This window comes from Portunus trituberculatus, chromosome 40, assembly GCF_017591435.1.
Source record: "Portunus trituberculatus isolate SZX2019 chromosome 40, ASM1759143v1, whole genome shotgun sequence".
NCBI classification, from domain to species: domain Eukaryota; kingdom Metazoa; phylum Arthropoda; class Malacostraca; order Decapoda; family Portunidae; genus Portunus; species Portunus trituberculatus.
This window is the reverse complement of record NC_059294.1, coordinates 20300186-20321848: the sequence shown is the minus strand read 5'-3', so window position 1 is coordinate 20321848 and position 21663 is coordinate 20300186. Positions and strand designations below refer to the sequence as shown.

Here is a 21663-nt window from a genome sequence, read left to right as displayed (position 1 = left end):
TATATTAGGACAGTACCTCGTTGTTGTTTTCTACTTGGTCACTCTCCATTGTTATTCGCATACTGGGGAATATTGGGCACTGTCCTAATATAGTGGTCCCTCCAGCTCACCTAGATTCCCGGCTCCCCCTTCGCAGCTCTATCATTCAGCTGACATGATGTGAGAATGAAAATATCATGACCAAAACTAACCTAAGCTAACCTAATCCAATCCTAAATTAAACCAACCTATAATCCGTCTACGCATAGATGGCTCTTGGGACTTGGTCCGGGTAGTGTCTCAGAGGAATGCGTGATTGTCATATTTTGAGGAAACCTGTAAGCTATCCTTGTAGTAAGTGTGTTACTGAATAGAAAACATGTATTGTTCACATAAAATCAATGTTATCATCAATAAGTCACTATGTTTTGAACAATAACCCAATTAAAGTACAATATACTAGAAGACAGCAGAAATGTGACACTGGTGTTATACTGATTATGTACTTTGTTAGTATAGCCTGATTTTAACAAATATTTAGGATTCAGTGAATTTTTAATGTAAAGTGTGTGAGGTTGTAGAATGACTGTATACTTTGGGGAAAGAAGGTGAGCTAAGGTTTTATGGAACTAATGATGGTTTGGTAATTAATTAGAGGCACTTAAAGGAAGCACAGCAGTCCCTTTAGTTTAGCTTAGGCTAGGGTCATATTTGATATTTTCTGTAAACCCTGTCTTCAGTTTCAAGTGCATAGTTCACAGCATTAGCCTACATAGGCTAAGTTTAAACTCAGGCATTCAAGATATATGAAAATGCATTTTAAGATAACCATAGATTCTGCAATAGGATAAAGAGATTGTATTGTGTCATTCTTAATAGTTATTACTCTTTCCTGAGACTGGCCATATTTTTCAAGAAATTAATAGTATCATATCATACAGGGGAAAATTCATCAATGAATTTCCTATTTTTACCATATCAAGAATTGATCATTAATATTTGTTACATTCCTTTCTTGTGTACTGCTTTGTAGTTCAACCTCACATCCCTCCTCTCTCAGATATTCCACTATTATATATCTTTGCCATTTTACTCTCTCTTATTCTTTTCTTGGTAATGCAACAATTCAGTCAAGTAACAATGATATTATACAACTTTTTCAGAGGTACCGTCGAGAAGAGCAAAGCTCAAGTGAGGATGAAGATTACCAACCATATGTTCCTGTTAGGGAAAGAAAGAAGCAGAAAATTAAGCAAATTCTCAAGATTTCCCAAGTGAGTGTAAATATGTTGCATTACTGAATCTGTGTAATGTTTACTTGACTTTTCCATTGCTTTGATATAATTAAGAACAGTCCCTTCCATTGATGAAATATTGTCTCTGCTCACCAAAAAAAAAGGTGTCTTTACTGTCTTTATTAATGAAGGATGAAGAAAGCGGGAGCATCAGTGGTCAGGAACGGGAGGGTGGAGCGCAGGAGCAAGATGTGCAGGAGCTGGCACGCAAGAACAACATATCTCTCCTAGACCAACACACAGAGCTCAAGAAAATTGCTGAAGGTCATAATTTGTGACAGATTTGTTCAACAAACCATAGCAAGACAGTTTTGTTAATCTTTACTATTGGTATATTTTCCCAGAATATTGATACAAATTTTCCAAGTATTCACCACTAGATATATGACTCATGCATTGATTGGTCCTCTTCATATTTTCTGACTAGCAACTTAGGGTTATCATGATTCAATGAAATTTTTAGATAATCTAATGTTTAAATATTTCAATCATAAGTATGTTAAAAAATCATAATCCAGATCAGTGATTTTCTCAAAAAACCTCATATTTTTTTCACTGAGATAGCTTTTTAGCTACATAATGTGGAATGATAAATTTGTGTATAGAGGTATACTACATCTTCCAATTGCATTCTGTACCTCTCTAGTGATTATATTGACCAGTTAATACCTTCATGGTTACATATTATGAGCATTGAGTGGTAGGAAAGACAAGGTACTTTATTTCGGTCACAAGACCATCTTCAGAGAGAGTGTACAGGCAAACGGAAAATGTCAGCTTATATACTATATTGGCGAGTCAGCCTGCCAGGTGACTGGGAATGACAGCCCGTGATTGGCGGAAATCCGAGAGGGTAAGCGTAGCCGCCACCCTTGGTATCCGCACAGAACCTTCCCTGTGGTTGGTGACATTCCCTGTGCTGATATATGCCGACTCAAGCAGTTTCCTCGTGTTTTTTGTCCAATTGATCGTGGAGTATTCTGGCACCCTCCCAGTCTGGTAAATGTCCATGGCTGTCTATGTGAACGACTAGAGAGTTGGAAGTTGCGTGTCGCCGGAGGTCGTATTTATGCTCGTATAGCCTTTTCTTCAGGCCACGGGAAGTTTTCCCGATGTAGCTGGCTTTGCAGCCCCCACATGGGATGCTGTAGATGATGCTGTCCATCGCTTCCTCCTTGTTTCTACTCGCTGCAGATACCAAGTCTTCTAACTTTCTGCCTGCAGCGTAGGCTATGTTAATCCCATTTCTTTCTAGGAGGCATGTGATGGGTTGAGCCTGCCTGCTGTAAGGAACTATCAGATATTCCCTTTTCTCCTTCTCAGTCTTAGGCGATCCTTCATATATGGACTTCGCCTTAGCTTGTAAACGTTGCAGTAGACTGCACGGGAACATAAGTTTCTCGAAGGCTTTATTTACATATACGAGCTCCTCTACCAGGAACTCGTCGCTACAGATCCTCAGCGCTCGTAGGAAGAAACCAAGGACAACGCCAGATTTCGTTCTAGGGCTGTGGTGGGATAAGTAATGGATGAAATCGTCTCTGTTGGTGGGTTTTCTGTACACTGAGAACTTAGCTTTGTCGTCGCATCGATATATTAACGTATCGAGGAAAAGTATTTTTCTCTCCCTCTCCATCTCCACTGTAAAGCCTTCGAGAAACTTATGTTCCCGCGCAGTCTACTGCAACGTTTACAAGCTAAGGCGAAGTCCATATATGAAGGACCGCCTAAGACTGAGAAGGAGAAAAAGGAATACCTGATAGTTCCTTACAGCAGCCAGGCTCAACCCATCACATGCCTCCTAGAAAGAAATGGGATTAACATAGCCTACGCTGCAGGCAGAAAGTTAGAGGACTTGGTATCTGCAACGAGTAGAAACAAGGAGGAAGCGATGGACAGCATCATCTACAGCATCCCATGTGGGGGCTGCACAGCCAGCTACATCGGGGAAACTTCCCGTGGCCTGAAGAAAAGGCTATACGAGCATAAATACGACCTCCGGCGACACGCAACTTCCAACTCTAGTCGTTCACATAGACAGCCATGGACATTTACCAGACTGGGAGGGTGCCAGAATACTCCACGATCAATTGGACAAAAACACGAGGAAACTGCTTGAGTCGGCATACATCAGCACAGGGAATGTCACCAACCACAGGGAAGGTTCTGTGCGGATACCGAGGGTGGCGGCTAAGCTTACCCTCTCGGACTTCCGCCAATCACAGGCTGTCATTCCCAGCCACCCGGCAAGCTGACTCACCAATGTAGTATATAAGCTGAAATTTTCCGTTTGCCTGTACACTCTCTCTGAAGATGGTCTTGTGACTGAAACGTTAGAGAAAGAGAATAAAGTACCTTGTCTCCACTTGTGTTTTCCTACCACTCAATACTCACATTTGTCTTCATCTCAACTACATATTATGAGTTTACTCTTCATGGGGATGTCCAGTTATAAATCTTATGGATAATTTTGCAATATATGAGGTTTATGAATTGTATAGTAGTTGTTTAGTAAAATTAGAAATCAATCAAATAGAGGTAGGTCATGGTGATAATTCTACAATGTGTTAAAAATTTAGTTTTGTGACCAATGCCAGTAAATCAGATACATTGGCATTACTATGAATGTTATTCTTGGTTCTTGCAGATTATAATTTAGAGGGAGGCGGTGGCAGAGTGAATAAGGTATTGAGCGTGGGATCGGGCAGATGTCCACGCATAGGTTCGAATCCCACCACGTACAGCCTTAAAACACTGCCATTTGTCGAGTGGTTTAAAGTTACCTACATATCACCATGATAGCCAGGTTCTAGGTGGTAACACCCAAGATGAGCTTGGGTGGTGATATGGGCCCTGATATGGGTACCACTATAAATAAAATTGCCTGCGCTACTAATGGGTGGAAGCTGAACAGCGCTTCCCATACACTCTTCAAGTGTGCCTACAGGCGCTATAGGCCTTACCGTAAAAAAAAAATAATAAATAAATAAAAAAAATGTGATACTTTTCAGCCCGGAAAGAATCTGAGCTAGAAAAGCAGCGAAGAGAGGAACAGCGTCTCCTGGAGGCTGTGGCAGAGAAGCGGGCGCTTATGGCAGTGTCTGAGCTGGCCCGTGGTGTGCAGTATGAGGAGCCCGTGGTTACTGCCTGGCGGCCTCCAAAGCGGGTCCTGGCCATGAACAACAGACGCCATGACAGGGTTCGCAAAAAGTACAAGTAAGGAAATAAGCTAACATTTTTCTAGGATAGTGGTAAAAACTGCATTATGTAGGTATTGTAATAGCACATGTAAATGTTAGAAATTAAATCTTAATTATATTTATATTTATTGGAAAAGATCATGTCTTGTCCATTTATTCTTGTTTCATATATACTAATATTCTATACTAGATTCAGTTGTTAATGTGTGAGGGAAAGGTCTCCAAGTCCGATTTTAAATTTTAATCTATTCTGTCCACACCATGATTTTTTTTTCTTGACTTAAATGTTCTCTTCCTTTGCAGCATTTTAGTTGAAGGACAAGAAGTACCTCCTCCTTTAAAAAGTTTTGCAGACATGAAGTTTCCTCCTTGTATTGTGAAAGCTTTGCAGAAAAAGGGAATTGAAAAGCCTTCTCCTATCCAGGTAAGATGTTAACCTTCTGTTTTTGCCAGATTTAGACTGTGCCACTTCTGATACTGACAATCATTGCATTTATGAGTAATGTTTATCTGTAGGAGACCTGTGCTGTGAACATGTTGTGGAAAATAATAATAAATGATTTTTCATGCCTCACATTTAAATGAAGACATGTGCACAGATGTGCATGGTTGACACACTAGACTTGTGGAATTTTTCATCTCTTGTTCCCTGATTTTTTATTTATTTATTTTTTTTACATGTATATGAATATTTAGAGATGAATTGAAAGGTAACTACAGTGTTTCAGAATGGATATGTGATAAATAAAGAATGGTAAAAAGCAGGACAAAATAAAGCTGTGGTGAAGGATTGCAACATGCTTGATGTATTAGTACAATTTTGTTTTCATTATTGAGGTAGATTATTAAAGTGTTGGGAAAGATGAGTGATACTATGAAAGGATTTTTGGTGAGAGGATGCTCTGTGAGTCTGTGTAGTCAGTACAAGTGTTTAAATGAGATTGTTTAATGAGGAACTTGTTGGTGAAATGGTCTGTATGCTTATCTCTCAATGTAAATGTCCTAGCTTTGAATTCCTGGTTGAGTGGAAATAAATTGGGCTTGTTTTTTGTGCTGTAATTACCATAGGAGAATAGTTTTAGGATGAACACTGCTGAGGAGTTATGTCTTTTAAGTGACAATCCTGCCAGGACATCTAAAACTAGTAGGCTTAACATTGCCTACTATAACTACTAGGGCAGTGGTTCCTAACCACTAGTGGTATATGAAGGCCTTCCAGATGGTACACTAGCACTTTAAGGATCACATGTGATTTTTATTTAAATGAAATTTATTAATTTTCAGAATTTTTTTTTTTTATTGCCTTACACAAGATAATTTGGCATCAATCAGTTGGTGGAGAAGAAACAGATGCATCCCTCCCAATAGATTGAGTTGTGTTTCTTGTTGTTAGTTCATTTGTGTGTTATACTTGTGAATATATTGATACTTGCTGGAATTGAATGTTCTGGAACCAGGTGGTATGTGGGGACTGTATGGGACCTCTAAGGCTTGATTCACACTATCGCTCTGGTCTCGCTTCGCTCTTACTCCGCTCTCGCTCCAGTCAAGGTCCTGGTGCATTCACATGTCCGGTCCGCTATCAGTCCCATCCCTTCCTCTCCTTCAACACTGGTGGAAGTCATACCACTAGTGACGGAGGATGTGTGACTTTTCTCCATCCAATTTGGCAGTGATCGCCATTGCACTTAATGAAGAAGAAAGAAAGAAAGCAAAAAAGGAGGAGATTGTGGCTTCATCCTATGCTGAAAGATAGAAAGAGTGAATGAGAGTTCCATAGTTTATATCCTCATCATATTGATGATGAGACTAAATTTTTCAACTACTTAAGAATGAACATTGGAACATTTGAAAAAATACTCTAAAAAATTGAGGATGAAAACCACAAGATGTAATTAACTTTTGCATATTTTTTTCCCAGTGTACTCATATATATATATATATATATATATATATATATATATATATATATATATATATATATATATATATATATATATATATATGGGCTAACTGTAAAAATTTTTCTGATATCAGTGATAAATAAGATTTTATTCTCTATTTAATTATTTACCTACCTTTTGTATGATCCCATTGTAGTGTTTTCTTCTGATCCTCCATGTTTCATAGGATGAAAGACAGAAACATTTCCCCATACGAAGGCTGAATCACGACTGGAGCGGACCATTGCTAGTTCACACTGGCTGCAACAGTCCAGTCTCGCTCCGCTCTCGCTCCAGTCAAAATATCTTTTGAATGTATCACGACCGGAGCGAGAGCGGAGCGAGATCGAACCATTACCGCCAGTGTGAATGCTTACATTGAAATGCATTAAACATTATTGGACCGGACCGAGACTGGAGCGAGAGCGGAGTGCGATTGAACCTATGGTATGAATCAACCCTAAATGGTACTCACTGAGGAAAAGTTTGGAAACCACTGCATTAGGGGAAGCCTTTGTCTAGAACATTAGAAAATAAGGGAAGTTACAAAAGGCTATCAGGCCTACACATTGCAGCCCCCATATAAAATGTACCCACCCATTTTATCTTATTGTCTTCATCCATGAAATTATCTCATTTTGTTTTAAGGCTTCCTAATGACTCAGCCTAACAACTTGACTACTGAACTTGTTTCATTCATCTACCACTATTTGAAAATAATTTTCTTTCTGTCTCTCTCTTGAACCAAAACTTTTCAAGCATGTCCTCGTTGTTTTTTTGTTAACCTTGCTATTTCTTGTTTGATCCTGGAAGTTTTGTTTGTGTCTCTCTTGATATAACTCATATACTCCTTAAAGACTTCCTTCTCTCAAGTCCCCTCCTAACCAATGTCTTTCTAAGGAATATGAATTTAGTAGCTTCATTCTCATTTTGTAAGGAATACCCCATTATGCCATGTATCCTTCCAACCTGACCTATGAGTAATCTAAGGTACAAACCATCACTAAGTCAGTTTTTTGCTTTGACTTGTAAGTCAAAATTCAAGTTACAAGGTTTTTTTTTGGAGACTAGAATGGATTAATGGCATTTCAATTAATTTCAGTAGCGATAATTTATTTGAATTATAAACAAATTGAGATATAGGCTTCATCACGAAACAAATTAAACTCGTTGCTCAAAATATCACTATATTTATTTATTTATTTATTTTTTACTGTAAATAATTTTTTTTCTTTTCAGATGCAAGGCATTCCAGCAGCATTGCAGGGTCGAGACATGATTGGCATTGCATTTACTGGAAGTGGGAAGAGTATGGTATTTATCCTTCCCATCATAATGTTCAGCTTGGAGCAAGAAAAGAAGTTACCCTTCATAAACAATGAGGGCCCATATGGTAACTTGATAAATGTTTTTGTGAAACTATTAGCTAGGTCTCTCCATGTCAGTCTTATGCACCTAACTAACTTGTTATATAGCTTCAGATATAACAACTTTTTTTTTTTTCTTCTTTTTTACTCCTGAGAGCATGACTTTCAAATTGAGCTGGCTCCTCTAGATTTTGTCTGCTGTTTCCAAAATTTATTAAAGGGATTTCCATAGTACTGAAGTATGATTGTATATGTGTGTGTTAGGTCCCCTCTTTCTCGTCTATCCTTCAAAGTTGGTAGTTCCATTTCCTTCAGTCTTTCTTCAAAGGGAAGATACCTTATTTCTGGGACAATCTTTGTAGCAGTCCTTTGGATTCTTCCTAGTTTTTTTATACCTTTCTGCCTGTATGGTGACCATAACACTGCTGTATATTCCAGTCTATGTCTTATCCTAGTGGTTATGATCTTTTTCATCATACTTTTATCCATGGAATTGAATGCCACCCTGATGTTGGTTAGTGTCTTGTATGTTGAAGCAAATCATTCATTTATATGTCTTTTTGGAGTTAGTGTGTCTTGTATAATCAGTCTCAGGTCTTTCTCTTCATTCCTTTTCATTATAATCTCTTCTCCCATTTTATATTCTCACATAGATCTTCTATTACTTTTAACCATTTCCATTACATGGCATTTCCTGGTATTAAATTCTAATTTCCAGTTTTGGCTCCATTTCCAGATCTTATCAATATCTTTCTGCAACACCATACAGTCACCAATGTTCCTTATTACTCTCAAAAGCTTCATATTATTTGCAAACAAATTTATATAGCTACTCATACCATCTTGTATAATATTGACATATACGTAGAACATAATTGGTGCCAGCGCTGAACCCTGTGGTACTCCACTGGTAACTATGCTCCAGCTTTATTTATTTATTTATTTATTTTTGTTTATTTATTTATTATTTATTTATTTATTTATTTTTATTTTTTAATTTTTTTTTATTTATTTTTTTTTTTTTATTTATTTATTTATTTATTTATTTATTTATTTATTTATTTATTTATTTATTTTTTTTTTTTGTGCAGGAAGAGAAGCTCAAGGGCAACACAAGATAAAAAGAAAGCCAATTGGAATGCCAGTTTCTTAAAAGACCAAAATAGAATTAGTCAAAAGTCAGGGACAAATGTCTTGATGGAGTGTCTCATCATTTTTCTCATTTCCCCTTCTGTTAACTAGTGTGTATTTACCTATTTGTATTTACCTATTTGTGTATTACAGGGCCAGAGCTAAGCTCTCTGTGTCCTGTCTCCTTGTCTACTCCTGTCATATCTCTCTTTCATCTGATTGACACACACCGCATCAACGACATGACTGCTCAGTTTATTCCACTTATCAATGCTACGATGCGGGAAACTGTATTTTCTCACGTCATTTAGACAGATGTCCTTTATTAGCTTTTTTCCATGTCCTCGGAGATGATTACTTGTGGTCACCTTTATCAACTCTCTATCCAGTATGTCAATCTTGTTCACCAATTTATACATAGTTATCATGTCTCCTCTTGTTCTTCTCTCTTCTAATGTGGTCAGCCCCAGCTTCCTCAGTCTTTCCTCATAGTCTAACTCCTGAGTCCTGGTACCATCCTTGTTGCCAGCCTCTGTACCCTTTCTACCTTCTTCACATTTTTCTTCATATGCGGTGACCAGACACATGCTGCATATTCTAACTGGGGTCTTATTAAGGTACATAATATCTTCTTCATCATTCCTTCATCTAGGTAGTGGAATGCAAGGCCAATATTTTGAAGCATGTTGTATGTTTTCCAAAAATCTTGTTAATGTGTTTCTCCGGTGACAAAGTGTTTTGCACGGTTACTCCTAAGTCTTTCTCCTCATTGGTCTCTTTAATTTTCTCATCACCCAGCCTGTAATCCCTGTTTGGTCTGTATCTACTTCTTCCCATTTTCATAACATGGGTCTTGTCTATATTAAATTCCATCTGCCACTCTTTACTCCATTCATATATTTTATCTAGATCTTCCTGTAACTTGTTACAATCTTCCACATTCTTTACTCTCCTCATAATTTTAGTATCGTCTGCAAACATGTTCATATAACTGTCAATTCCTACTGGCATATCATTAACATAAATCAAAAATATGATGGGACCCAGCACTGACCCTTGTGGAACTCCACTGGTTACTTCCTTCCTCTCACCACTGTTCTCATGTCTCTTCCCATTAAGTAATTTTCCATCCATTTTGCTAGTTTATCATTTACTCCTCCAGTCATCTTTAGTTTCCACATCAGTCTATTGTGTGGTACTTTATCAAAGGCCTTTCTCAAGTCCAGGTAGATAGCATCCACCCATCCCTCTCTATGTTGTAGTATGTCAGTCACTCTTGAATAAAAACATAATAAATTGGATACACACGATCTTCCTTTTCTGAAACCAAACTGCCTTTCACTCAGAATGTTTTCACTTTCTAGATACTCACTCCACTTAGCTTTAATTACTTCTTCACATACCTTGCACAATATACTAGTCAACGATACTGGTCTATAATTTAGCGGTTCCATTCTACTACCATTCTTATATATAGGCACAATGTCAGCTCTTTTCCACTCTTTCGGGACTAATCCTGTTCGTATGGAGGTTTCCACAATATCAAATACGGGGTTCAACAATTGATCCTTACATTCATTTAGCAACCTCCCAGATATGCCATCAGGCCCCATTGATTTATTAATATCCAGATTGCTTATAATTTTCCTTACATCTTCCTTAGTAACCATGATGTCCTGCATTTGCTTTATTTCCGTAGGCCTTCCTCCCATAAAATGCTCCTCCTTTGTAAACACTTTGCAAAAGTTGTCGTTCAAAATTTCAGCTATATCTCCAGCATCTTCATATACTTCTTCCCTGTTTTTTACCTTTTCTATTGCCTCCCTTTTATTTAGTTTTCCATTTATGAATTTGTAAAACATTTTTGGGTCACTATCACAGTTTTCCACCACCCTCTGTTCATATTCCTTCTGTGCTGTTCTCCTTACTTCAACATATCTATTCCTTGCTGTTTTGTAGCCTTCCCTTGATAATACATCACTGTTTTTCTTAAGTTTCTTCCATGCCTTTTCTTTGTTCTTTTTTGTTTCTTCACAATTCCTATTAAACTACTGTTTATTATTTAAAGCCCTCTTTCTGTAATATGGCACAAACGTTTTCACAGCAGAATTATACAAATCCATAAATTTATCGTACTTCAATTGCATATCTCTTTCCTGGTATACCACGGACCAGTCAATTTCATTAAAGAATTCCCTTATATGGTTATAATTTGCCCTAGTATAATTTAATTTTTCCTCCCTGTGTTCCACAATCTTATTTGTGCTTAATTCTGTATCCAACTCAAAGCTTAGGACATCATGATCGCTTTTCCCCAAGGGACTTTCATGTTCAATTTCCTCTTTTAGAGAGATTCCCCTGGTAAATACCAAATCCAACCTTGCTGCAACATCTTGTCCCCTGCACCTTGTTGGTGATCTCACCCACTGTGCCATCAAGTTATTTGTTGCTACCTTTAACAATTCTTCTACCCACTCACCACTATTCACCACTTCGTAGTCTTCCCACACTATTTCTTTGCAATTAAAGACTCCAACTATCATCACTCTATCCTTTCTGTTGAGTTCTTGCTTCATTCTGTCTAGAGTATTTCTCATCACCATTTGGTACTGTTCATATGTGTGTGTGTGTGTGTGTGTGTGTGTGTGTGTGTGTGTGTGTGTGTGTGTGTGTGTGTAATTCACCACCATGGTCATCTACTGGTCACCCAGCCATCCCTCCCCATTACGGAATGAGCTTAGACCTCATAGACCAATCTTTGGGTAGGACTGAGACTACAACACACTCAACACACCGGGAAAGCGAGGCCACAACCCCTCGAGTTACATCCCATACTTACTTGCTGCTAGGTGAACAGGGGCCACACATTAAGAGAGACTTCGCCCATTTGCCTCGCCGCTTCCTGGGACTCGAACCCGGGCCCTCTCGGTTGTGAGCCAAGCATGCTAACCACTACACTACATGGTGTGTGTGTGTGTGTGTGTGTGTGTGTGTGTGTGTGTGTACATTCATTCATTCATTCATTTATGCTAGTAATGATTTCCTAAAATCTTACCATGATAAAGATTATATACTTTTATGTTTTGTTTTTTCCCATTCCAGGTTTGATAATTGTTCCTTCTCGAGAGCTTGCCAAGCAGATTAAAGACAATATAGATTACATATGTAAATTTACTGAAGCAGATAATTGTCCAGAAATAAGAACATGTCTTGCCATTGGTGGAGAACCTGTAGCAACTGCACTGCAGGTTATTAGAAAGTAAGTTTGCATATCCCTCAGGAAGCTTTTCTGTGTGTGTGTGTGTGTGTGTGTGTGTGTGTGTGTGTGTGTGTGTGTGTGTGTGTGTGTATATATATATATATATATATATATATATATATATATATATATATATATATATATATATATATATATATATATATATATATATATATATATATATATATATATATATATATATATATATATATATATATATATATATATATATATATATATATAAAAAGTTGAACCTCCCAAATCTGGCACCTGCCAGACCTGAGGCTTGCTAGATTACAGAAAATTCCAGACTAGAGATGGTCCTTAAGTAAGCACCCTAAAACACTGTGCATAGTCTTAGTCAGCCTGTATTATAACTGTAACATTGTTTTAATATGATATATGTTAGCTCTATAAGTAAATATGCATGCAGAAGGATACAGAAAAACACATGCACTGCTGTGCATGTGTTCTGCCAAACTTACCATATTCTGGGAAATTGCAATTATTCCTACAAATTATAATTATGCTGGATTATAGAATTTGCCAGGAATTCTGGATTTGGGGGGTCCAATCTGTATATAACAAAGATTTTTCTCTTAGATTTTCTTTGACCATATTTCTTATTCTCATATAGTATTTCCACAGAAGACAGTTTTTTTGGTTTCTTTCATTATTTTTTTTACTTAGATGAATTTTGTCTTTATTAGCACAATATTTTATCCTCATTTTATTTATCATAATCTTAAATCAGGACTTTCCTCTCCTCCATAATACTGGCAAAAGTGATGATTTTAGTTTTATAATCATGCCTTTGTTGCTACAAACATGTGCTACCTATCCATAGTCTTAGTTTCTTGCATATTATTTTTGTGCCAAAAAACTGTCTTTAGTCATTCACCCTTAGAAACCATTGCTAGTCACTGAAGAAGAGTGGATAATAATCAAGAATATTGTAAAGTTGTTCTTATGGGACACCCTAAAGCATTTTCGCTCACTAATGTAGTAAATTTTCTATGTTCCTGAATTTTCCAGAGTGTAATTTAACACAAAAACATATTTAAACAACCATTACAGTTGATAAAATTTATTGTATTTCTTTGTTATCTTTCTTCTAGAAATAAGTATCATGTATGATGATCATGAGTAGTTGTTGGCTGTAAGTATTTACTAATGTTGGACATTGCAGAGGTGTTCATATCATGGTGTGTACGCCGGGCAGACTCATTGATATGCTGGACAAAAAAATGGTTCGTTTGGATGTTTGCAGGTAAGAAATTATAATGCTTCCATGATTTTCATTACTTGAGGTATTTTCAAGTTTGGAATAATAAAAGTAAATTGTGATTTTCAATAAAGTTATTCTATTCGTAATTGCACTACTGCTTTACTGTGTTCATAATTGCACTGTTGCATTACTTGATGTAAGTTTCAGAATTGGAATAGTAAAAGTAAAATGTGATGCTCACTTAAGTTAGCCCTTCTGTGTTCATAATTACACTATTTATGGAAGTAACTCTTGATTTAGGCAAGTATTGTGAACAGTTATGTTCCTTCCCCTCTCGCGAATCCTGAAAATCTGCGAATTATTGATGCAGTTTTAAAACACCTTTGTATGATAATATATATGCTGAAATATGCTTCCCAAACATTCTAAAGACAGCCTTACTCATTAATACAGTAATAATATAGTAATATGTAGTAATGATAAATTAAAAACAGTAATAATGAAGTATAATTTGAAAACCCGTGTGCGACTGAGAGAGAGAGAGCTGTTTAGCATTTGTGCATGAAGATACTTGTGACGTCACGTCTGCTGCCAATCAGCAGGAAGGAGAAACGAAAGCTCGTAACTGACATTGTTATTTTAAAGTTATTTACCTAGTTATACTGTATCATCTCTCTTTTCTAATTTTTTATTTTATAGTAACTGACATTGTTATTTTAAAGTTATTTACCAGTTATACTGTATCATCTCTCTTTTCTAATTTTTTATTTTATATTAACTGACATTGTTGTTTTAAAGTTATTTACCAGTTAGGGTGAATTTGAGCGTTTTTCTGCAAAAAAAAAATGGCCTAAGAAATTGCTGAAATTATGAAAAAAAAATTTGAGAGCAAAATCCGCGAGTATGCGGGGCCGGGCCACTAATGGTGAACCTCGAATGGGTGAGGGTATACTGTACTTGAAGAGGTCCTGTGAAACATAAACAATGTAGATCAAATAAGAGATGTTTCTACCTTTATTGTCTACCACTCTGATTCAAACTCTGACTCCTCTCCCTCTCATGATTTCTCCTGTAGCTGTCCTTCCCCTCATGGTTCTTCTTTTGATTGTTCTTTTTCCTCTTCCCCTCTCCTCTTGAAAAATGAAGTCATTGTCATCTTGACAATCTTCTGTTGTTTTTCTTGCAACATCTCTTGATAGCACCCAAATTCTGCCAACAATTTGCAAGAGACTGCAGATCTCCTCACATTTTTTTCATTTTCCTCAATCAAATTAGGGGCTTCTCTTAATTTTTCACCAGCCTCTGACAGCACCTTGAATGAGAGCACGTTGTTGTTGTTGTTGTTGAGTTTGTGATGCTTCTGCTTCTTTTTGTTCATTCCCATACTTGTGAAAAGACAAGATTGAAGAAACAGAAAATGGGAATCTCAAGGACTGTGCATGTGTGTGTTGTGTCTGTCCAAACCTACCTCCCACCCTCCCTTACATATTTATATATTTTTTTCTTTTATAGTAATTTGACATATATTGTTCTTTTATAGTAATTTCAACTAATTTGACAGTAAAGACTCTTACTGATCATTACCAATTACTTAAACAGAATAACTCCGCTATAGACTCCCCTGGTCACGTCTCTCTCTCTCTCTCTCTCTCTCTCTCTCTCTCTCTCTCTCTCTCTCTCTCTCTCTCTCTCTCTCTCTCTCTCTCTCTCTCTCTCTCTCTCTGACTGCAAAATATTTTTGGAAATTTGCCTGTTGTTGAAGTGCATCACCAAACTACTGCCAGAAATGTATGAGAAGAACTGTTTGTCATTCCATTGATAAATGTTTTCTCATTATCCATCTTTTGAAAAGGAAAAAATAAGAGTAAATGGAAAAAGGAAGTAAACATTAGGAAGATTTTGCATATAAATTTTAGATAAATTGTGAAAGAATGAGAATCGTGGAGACTTGTATTTTGTGACTGAATAAAATGTAAGGCAGCCATCACTGCAGCAATAGAGAAGATGCATAAATGATGAATAATAGAGAGGAAATGTTGGGTAAAATCATGCAGACTGATGCTGCTGTCATTGATGATGATGTTAGATGAATAGATAAATCAGCAGAATGTTCTATTTCCACTTTCTACCTCACCTTGTACTTTTGAAATTTACTTTCAAAGATAAAAATATGTTATTTCACCAATTTGTAAAACGAAGGACCCATTTGCATTATCCAGACTGTTGCTGCACCATTTAGTCCAGAAAAATGAGGGTTGAGTATATATCTATCTATCTATCTATCTATATATATATATATATATATATATATATATATATATATATATATATATATATATATATATATATATATATATATATATATATATATATATATATATATATATATATATATATATATATATATATATATATATATATATATATATATATAAATATACAGTTAACCCTCAGCTATCGTGACTTTGGCTATCGCGTTTTATTGCTATCGCGCACCCATGAAAAGCTGCTAATATTTCATTATTGCGACCTTAGTTGCCTGCTATCGCGTGCCCCACCATGACGTAATGGAATATCTGAGCGCTCATTGGCCAAAACCGCCTTCCCGCCAAGATCAATTCGGCTATCGCGTTTTCGGCTATAGCGCAGCTATTTCGGCCCCAATTGGGCGCGATAGCCGAGGATTAAATGTATATATATATATATATATATATATATATATATATATATATATATATATATATATATATATATATACAGTAAAGTCCCGGGTTATGTCAGTCTCGAGTTACGTTAAACTCGTAGTTACGTCAGTCCACTATAAGGCAATTTAAGATTTAAAAAATTGAAAATTTATAAATCGTAAAGCACGGGATTTATTGTTATTGTTGGTGGTTACCCGTCACACCGCCCGCCTCACGCTTGAATACAGTAACACCCTGCCTCAGTTCCATCACACCGTCGTCCCTGGCAAGAGTGTTATCCTATTTCTGCGTTTACTGACTCAAGTTCTTAGTATCTTGCTCAATGGCACCAAAGAGAAAATTCCTTAGTGACATCAGTGATGCTAAGAAAAGGAAAACCATTACGCTACAAGAAAAAGAGGACGTAATTAAAGACATGAGAAGGGAGGCAGCAGCTGTGTGTGAGGGAGTGAAGAAGAAAATGGGAAGCCCGTTACCATGACAACGGGAGGTTGACAACCTTGAGGGTTCGCGCATCCATCACAACAATAACAACTCCGGAGCCTCGCCTGGGCCACACGACACTCGTAGCTCACTTGCACCGTCTGCGTCTGTCTGCTGATCCCTATTGCCCTTTCCTATTGTACTTCCTGCCCTGCTGCCCACGCTTCTACTCCCACCGCACTGCACTACGCTCTCAGCTGTCTGCCCTGGGCGTCACAACATTCGACCTGCCCACCCTCCTGGCGGCCTCAGGGCCACCCCTCTCGGCAACCTGCAGTCCTTCGCATTCGTGGCCCTAATCAACAACAAAAACAAACTTGTGTTTCATATTCCTATATAGTTGTAAATAATATAACAATATAATCTTTAACTTACCTGAATGACCATAAACAATGATTGGTTGAAAATTTGATAATATGCTTTGAAATGTACGGAAACTCGAGTTACGTACAAAATCGACTTACGTCATGTTTCAGGAACGTAACTGACGTAAACCGAGACCTTACTGTATATATATATATATATATATATATATATATATATATATATATATATATATATATATATATATACTATATATACAGTAATACTCCGCTTAACGAACGTTCGTTTAACGAATTTCTGGTTTAACGAATTTCTGGTTTAACGTACTATATAAAGTTAGACCAAAAATCCGCATAACGTACAACCACATCCGCTTTAGCGAATTTTCTGGGTTTGAATTTGCCGGTTGAGGGACTGAACGCAGTAGTTTCGCTGTGATTGGCTGGCTCCCTGCCTCTGTCTCTAGTGCTCCTGGAGTTGGATCCAAGATTCTTTAACAACGTCAGAGCAACCTCTTGCAGCGAAATGGCATCCATGAACGCTTGGAGGGACGGTGACAAGGTTGCTGGGAACACCACCTTTGGAGGTGGTGTTACCGTCTTATATATGCATTTATGTTCACAAAACAACATTTCTATTAGCTTTTTACAAACCTTGCCCCAAGAAAGGATTTTGTAATGCATAAAGTGAAATCTTACATGGAATACCAGCAGAGATGAGATGAGCCACAGGCAGGCGGGAGACTGACCACTCGGCTTCTTCTTCTTCTTGTGACCCTTTTGCTTGCGTGTTACTTTCATCATGATGTTTATGTTTTCACTCCTCTATTGGCTGCTATAATGGATATATCTTAGTATTCATATACGCTCATGCCATGAGGATAACCTCGACTCCGTGGCACTGAGTGAAAGTGAATTATTAATGAAATACCGCAGCATTTCATTAGTAATTCACTTTCACTCAGTGCCACGGAGTCGAGGTTATCCTCATGGCATGAGCGTATATGAATACAAAGATATGATATCCATTATAGCAGCCAATAGAGGAGTGAAAACATAAACATCATGATGAAAGTAACACGCAAGCAAAAGGGTCACAAGAAGAAGAAGCCGAGTGGCGTGAGTCTCCGCCGCCTGTGGCTCATCTCATCTCTGCTTTATTTTTTGGTATTCCATGTAAGATTTCACTTTATGCATTACAAAACAATCCTTTTCTGGGGGCAAGGTTTGTAAAAAGCTAGTAATGTTTTGTGAACATAAATGCGAGAATGTGAGAGAATTTGTACGTAGCTCCTCTAATTTCCAATGACTCATATGACATCATAAAAGTAGTGGTAAACCGGTGGCCCAATATGCTGCCAAACGTATATATAATTTTGTTTTTTAATCCATGTGGTATGTTGGGGACCAGCCCAGAACGCATCCCCCCTATTTCCATTATTTCCTATGGGAAAATTACATCCGCTTAACGAATTTTCGCTCTATGAACAGCTTTGACACCCCCTATCCTGTTCATTAAGCGGAGTATTACTGTATATATATATATATATATATATATATATATATATATATATATATATATATATATATACACAGGCAACCCCCTTTAACGAACGGGTTATGTTCCCTAAAAAAACGTTTGTTAAGCGAATTTTCGTTAAGCGAACCAATTTATAACAAGTTTGACCCCAGACTTGAACTTCCATTGAGAGTAAACAAAGCAAGAGTGCATCATAGTATGTACAGTAAAAGTTTTAATGAAAGTAAAAATTATGAAGTTACACATTTAGGCAGTTTGATTTAAGTCATTATAATGTACACTAAAGTATGTATGTAAGTAACTTTGTAATGTTGATGATCTTAAATTTATGAAGGGAGGGAGAGTGGAGCGTGATAGACACTAACCAGCAACCTGTGGAATGTAAATAAGGGCGCATTTTGTACCGCATACCAAACTTATGTACCACACTTCCACAAGGCTTTCCATTTTATCCATTGTAGAGTCACGAGTTCAGGTGGTTCTTTTAGCTTGCAAGGAAAATATGATCTCACCAGCCTTCTTGATATAGTCTGCTGACTTCCAAATAGTAGAGACAGTAGATGGAGTCAAGCTGTGCTGGTGAGCATTGCTATTAGTTTTCTCGCCTCGTGTCTGTGAATAGTATCCAGCTTCACTTCAAGAGTAAGAGACTTCCTGGTCTTCTTAGCAACGCTAGGCAACATTGCAGGGCATTTTGGTGGCATATAGAGCAAGGGAAGACGAGCTGCTGCTGACGCTGTTACTGTTTTGAACTAGGGGGAGTGAGTGGTGCACGTTTTGTCCACGAGAGGCACTGGTGTATTCAAAGGCCTGTCAGCTTGCGTGATACGGCCGGGCTTTCAAACTTGAAAAAAAATTACCTTGATAAAATTTTGTTAAAGTGAGTTTGGTGTTCGTTATATGAACAGATAGTAGTAAAAGGAAACGTTCGTTGTAGTGAAATTTCGTTGTGTGAACGTACGTTAAGCGGGAGTTGCCTGTATATATATATATATATATATATATATATATATATATATATATATATATATATATATATATATATATAGACTCAACCTCGTTTTTCTGGACTAAATTGTGCAGGCACCAGTCTGGGTAATGAAAAAGTCTGGATAATGCAAATGGTTCCTTCGTTTTACCAAAGATGAATTTGTGTCACCTTCAGACTTTTTAAGAAAATGCAAAATTTGGTTTAATTTAGATTCCTTAATCAACCAAACCAAAACAGACTTGATCTAAGTCAACCTAACACTAAAACTAACCTAACAGTACTGGATATTGTGGCTTTTAAGGCAATCTGGCACATAAGTCAACCTCTATAATTTGTTGTACTATTGGCTTACCTTGGAGATAAGTCGACCCCTCTAAATTATTACTTAGCCTGGTCCAATGTCACCCTGAGTCACTAAATACTGGATTGTAAATCAAGTTTCATCTACAGTAAAATAAATAAAACAATGCATACATTGAAAACACCACCACTTCAAGCATTTCAACGTTAACAAGCTGTTAGTTTTTACTTTTTTTTTCTCTACTCACCTGTTTCACCAATATATCAAATAAATATTTACTTTTAAAACTCTAATGGTAAGTGTCCAACCCCCTACTGTCCTGCTTCAAACATTGGAACAAAAGAAACAAAAGTAACTACTACTCATGGAGACTGCACATACTTCCAAAAAGAATATGTTCAAGAATGATGTGAATATTTCATAAGCAAGGGACTCTGGGAGGCCAGATAGGACTCCTGGCTCAGAGACACCTCTTCCTCCACCATGTTGTGCGGGGGACTGACATTCTGTAGTAAGTAGGAACAACATCGTACCTACACAAATACCATAGCTTATTACTATAGAATATTTCATTGATACAAAAGCTAAAAACATAATACCTAAAATAATATATATATTTAAAAAACATAAAATGATATTCAAAATTTTGCACCTAAACAGCTGTTCAAATGGAATGCTCATCACTAGGTGGCAGAACTTAACAGTCAACCATGATCATTTCGTTACGAAACAGTTATGCTTTTAGCTTTTGTATCAATAAAATATTCTATAGTAATAAACTACAGTATTGTGTAGGTACATTATTGTTCATACTTACTACAGAGTGTCAGTATGTGCAGTCCTCATGAGTAGCAGTTTCCTGTTTTTACCATACCTTACTAGAATAACATATGTAAACACAGCCCTTAGGTCAAGTTCAGTAGCAATATTCCAGTATGCTGATGTTACTGGTGCAAATATATTTGAAGGTTGCTATTTTATATTTACTCATGAGTCGACCCCTAGTTTTGACTATAAAAAAGACCTTAAAAACTCAACTTATAGGCCACAATATACAGTAATACCCAAGCGTACAAAAAAATACTTAATAGACATGAAACACACTGAATGTAGTACCACAACATGTTGCCATGTCATGCGATACTGGGTGTGTCCACATCGCCAACTTCATCTTGCACAGTAGCATTAAAAAGTCTGTTTCAATTATGGAATTGCCACAGCCACCCATCGTTCCCCCTGAAATTCTCTATATCAATTTCTATGCCAGCTTTCTAGCTGCTGCACATACCACTTCATAATGGCGGTATCTAATGCAGCATCTTTTCCACTTCTTACATTTTTCATTTGTGCACCTTTATCACTTTTACTTAATGATGCATCCTCACAGAATTTGACAGAATATTCTACCAGCTTATCGTTTGATTTACTAATACCATACTCCTCATGAACTTTCATAACACTAGCTTTTAAGTCACTCACTTACACCTAACATCCTTGGGAGATATAGTTTAAGAGTTCTGAGGTACTAAATAATGCACAAACTTGCTCACTGATACTGGACAATACACAGTGTTCACTAGTATCAACCGGACTTATTTACAACCGCTTGCCACAGCTGCGCTGCCATCTATTGGTCGTTTCTGGAAGTGTGCGAGGTGCGCATTGTTTGAGTGCATTTGTTGGCCGTCTGGACTCAAATTATTAAATTATTAACAAGACACTGTCCGGATTAACCTAAATCCAGATAAACAAGAGTCAAGTGTACATATATGATTATATATACAGTGAAAACTCAATACTTGAATGTCTTATAAGTCAAACTTTTCAATACTCAGATGCAAAAGTTTGACTTGATACTCGATAAAGTATCTGGTACTCGAACATCCACACACATGGTTCTAAACATAGGCTCCTGGGG

General features: G+C 37.0%; 1 protein-coding gene across 5 annotated transcripts in view; it reads left to right on the top strand.

The window, feature by feature from the left end:
- LOC123516211 (ATP-dependent RNA helicase abstrakt-like) overlaps positions 1–21663 on the top strand; it is a 58841-nt gene that overhangs the window by 25970 nt on the left and 11208 nt on the right. For all 5 annotated transcript variants that reach the window (XM_045275414.1, XM_045275412.1, XM_045275415.1 and 2 more), the window contains exons 3-9: positions 1143–1253; positions 1406–1538; positions 4286–4490; positions 4778–4898; positions 7657–7810; positions 12018–12174; positions 13364–13444. In XM_045275414.1, the coding sequence (XP_045131349.1) occupies positions 1143–1253; positions 1406–1538; positions 4286–4490; positions 4778–4898; positions 7657–7810; positions 12018–12174; positions 13364–13444 (962 nt within the window). The remainder of the gene's footprint in view (positions 1–1142; positions 1254–1405; positions 1539–4285; positions 4491–4777; positions 4899–7656; positions 7811–12017; positions 12175–13363; positions 13445–21663) is intronic.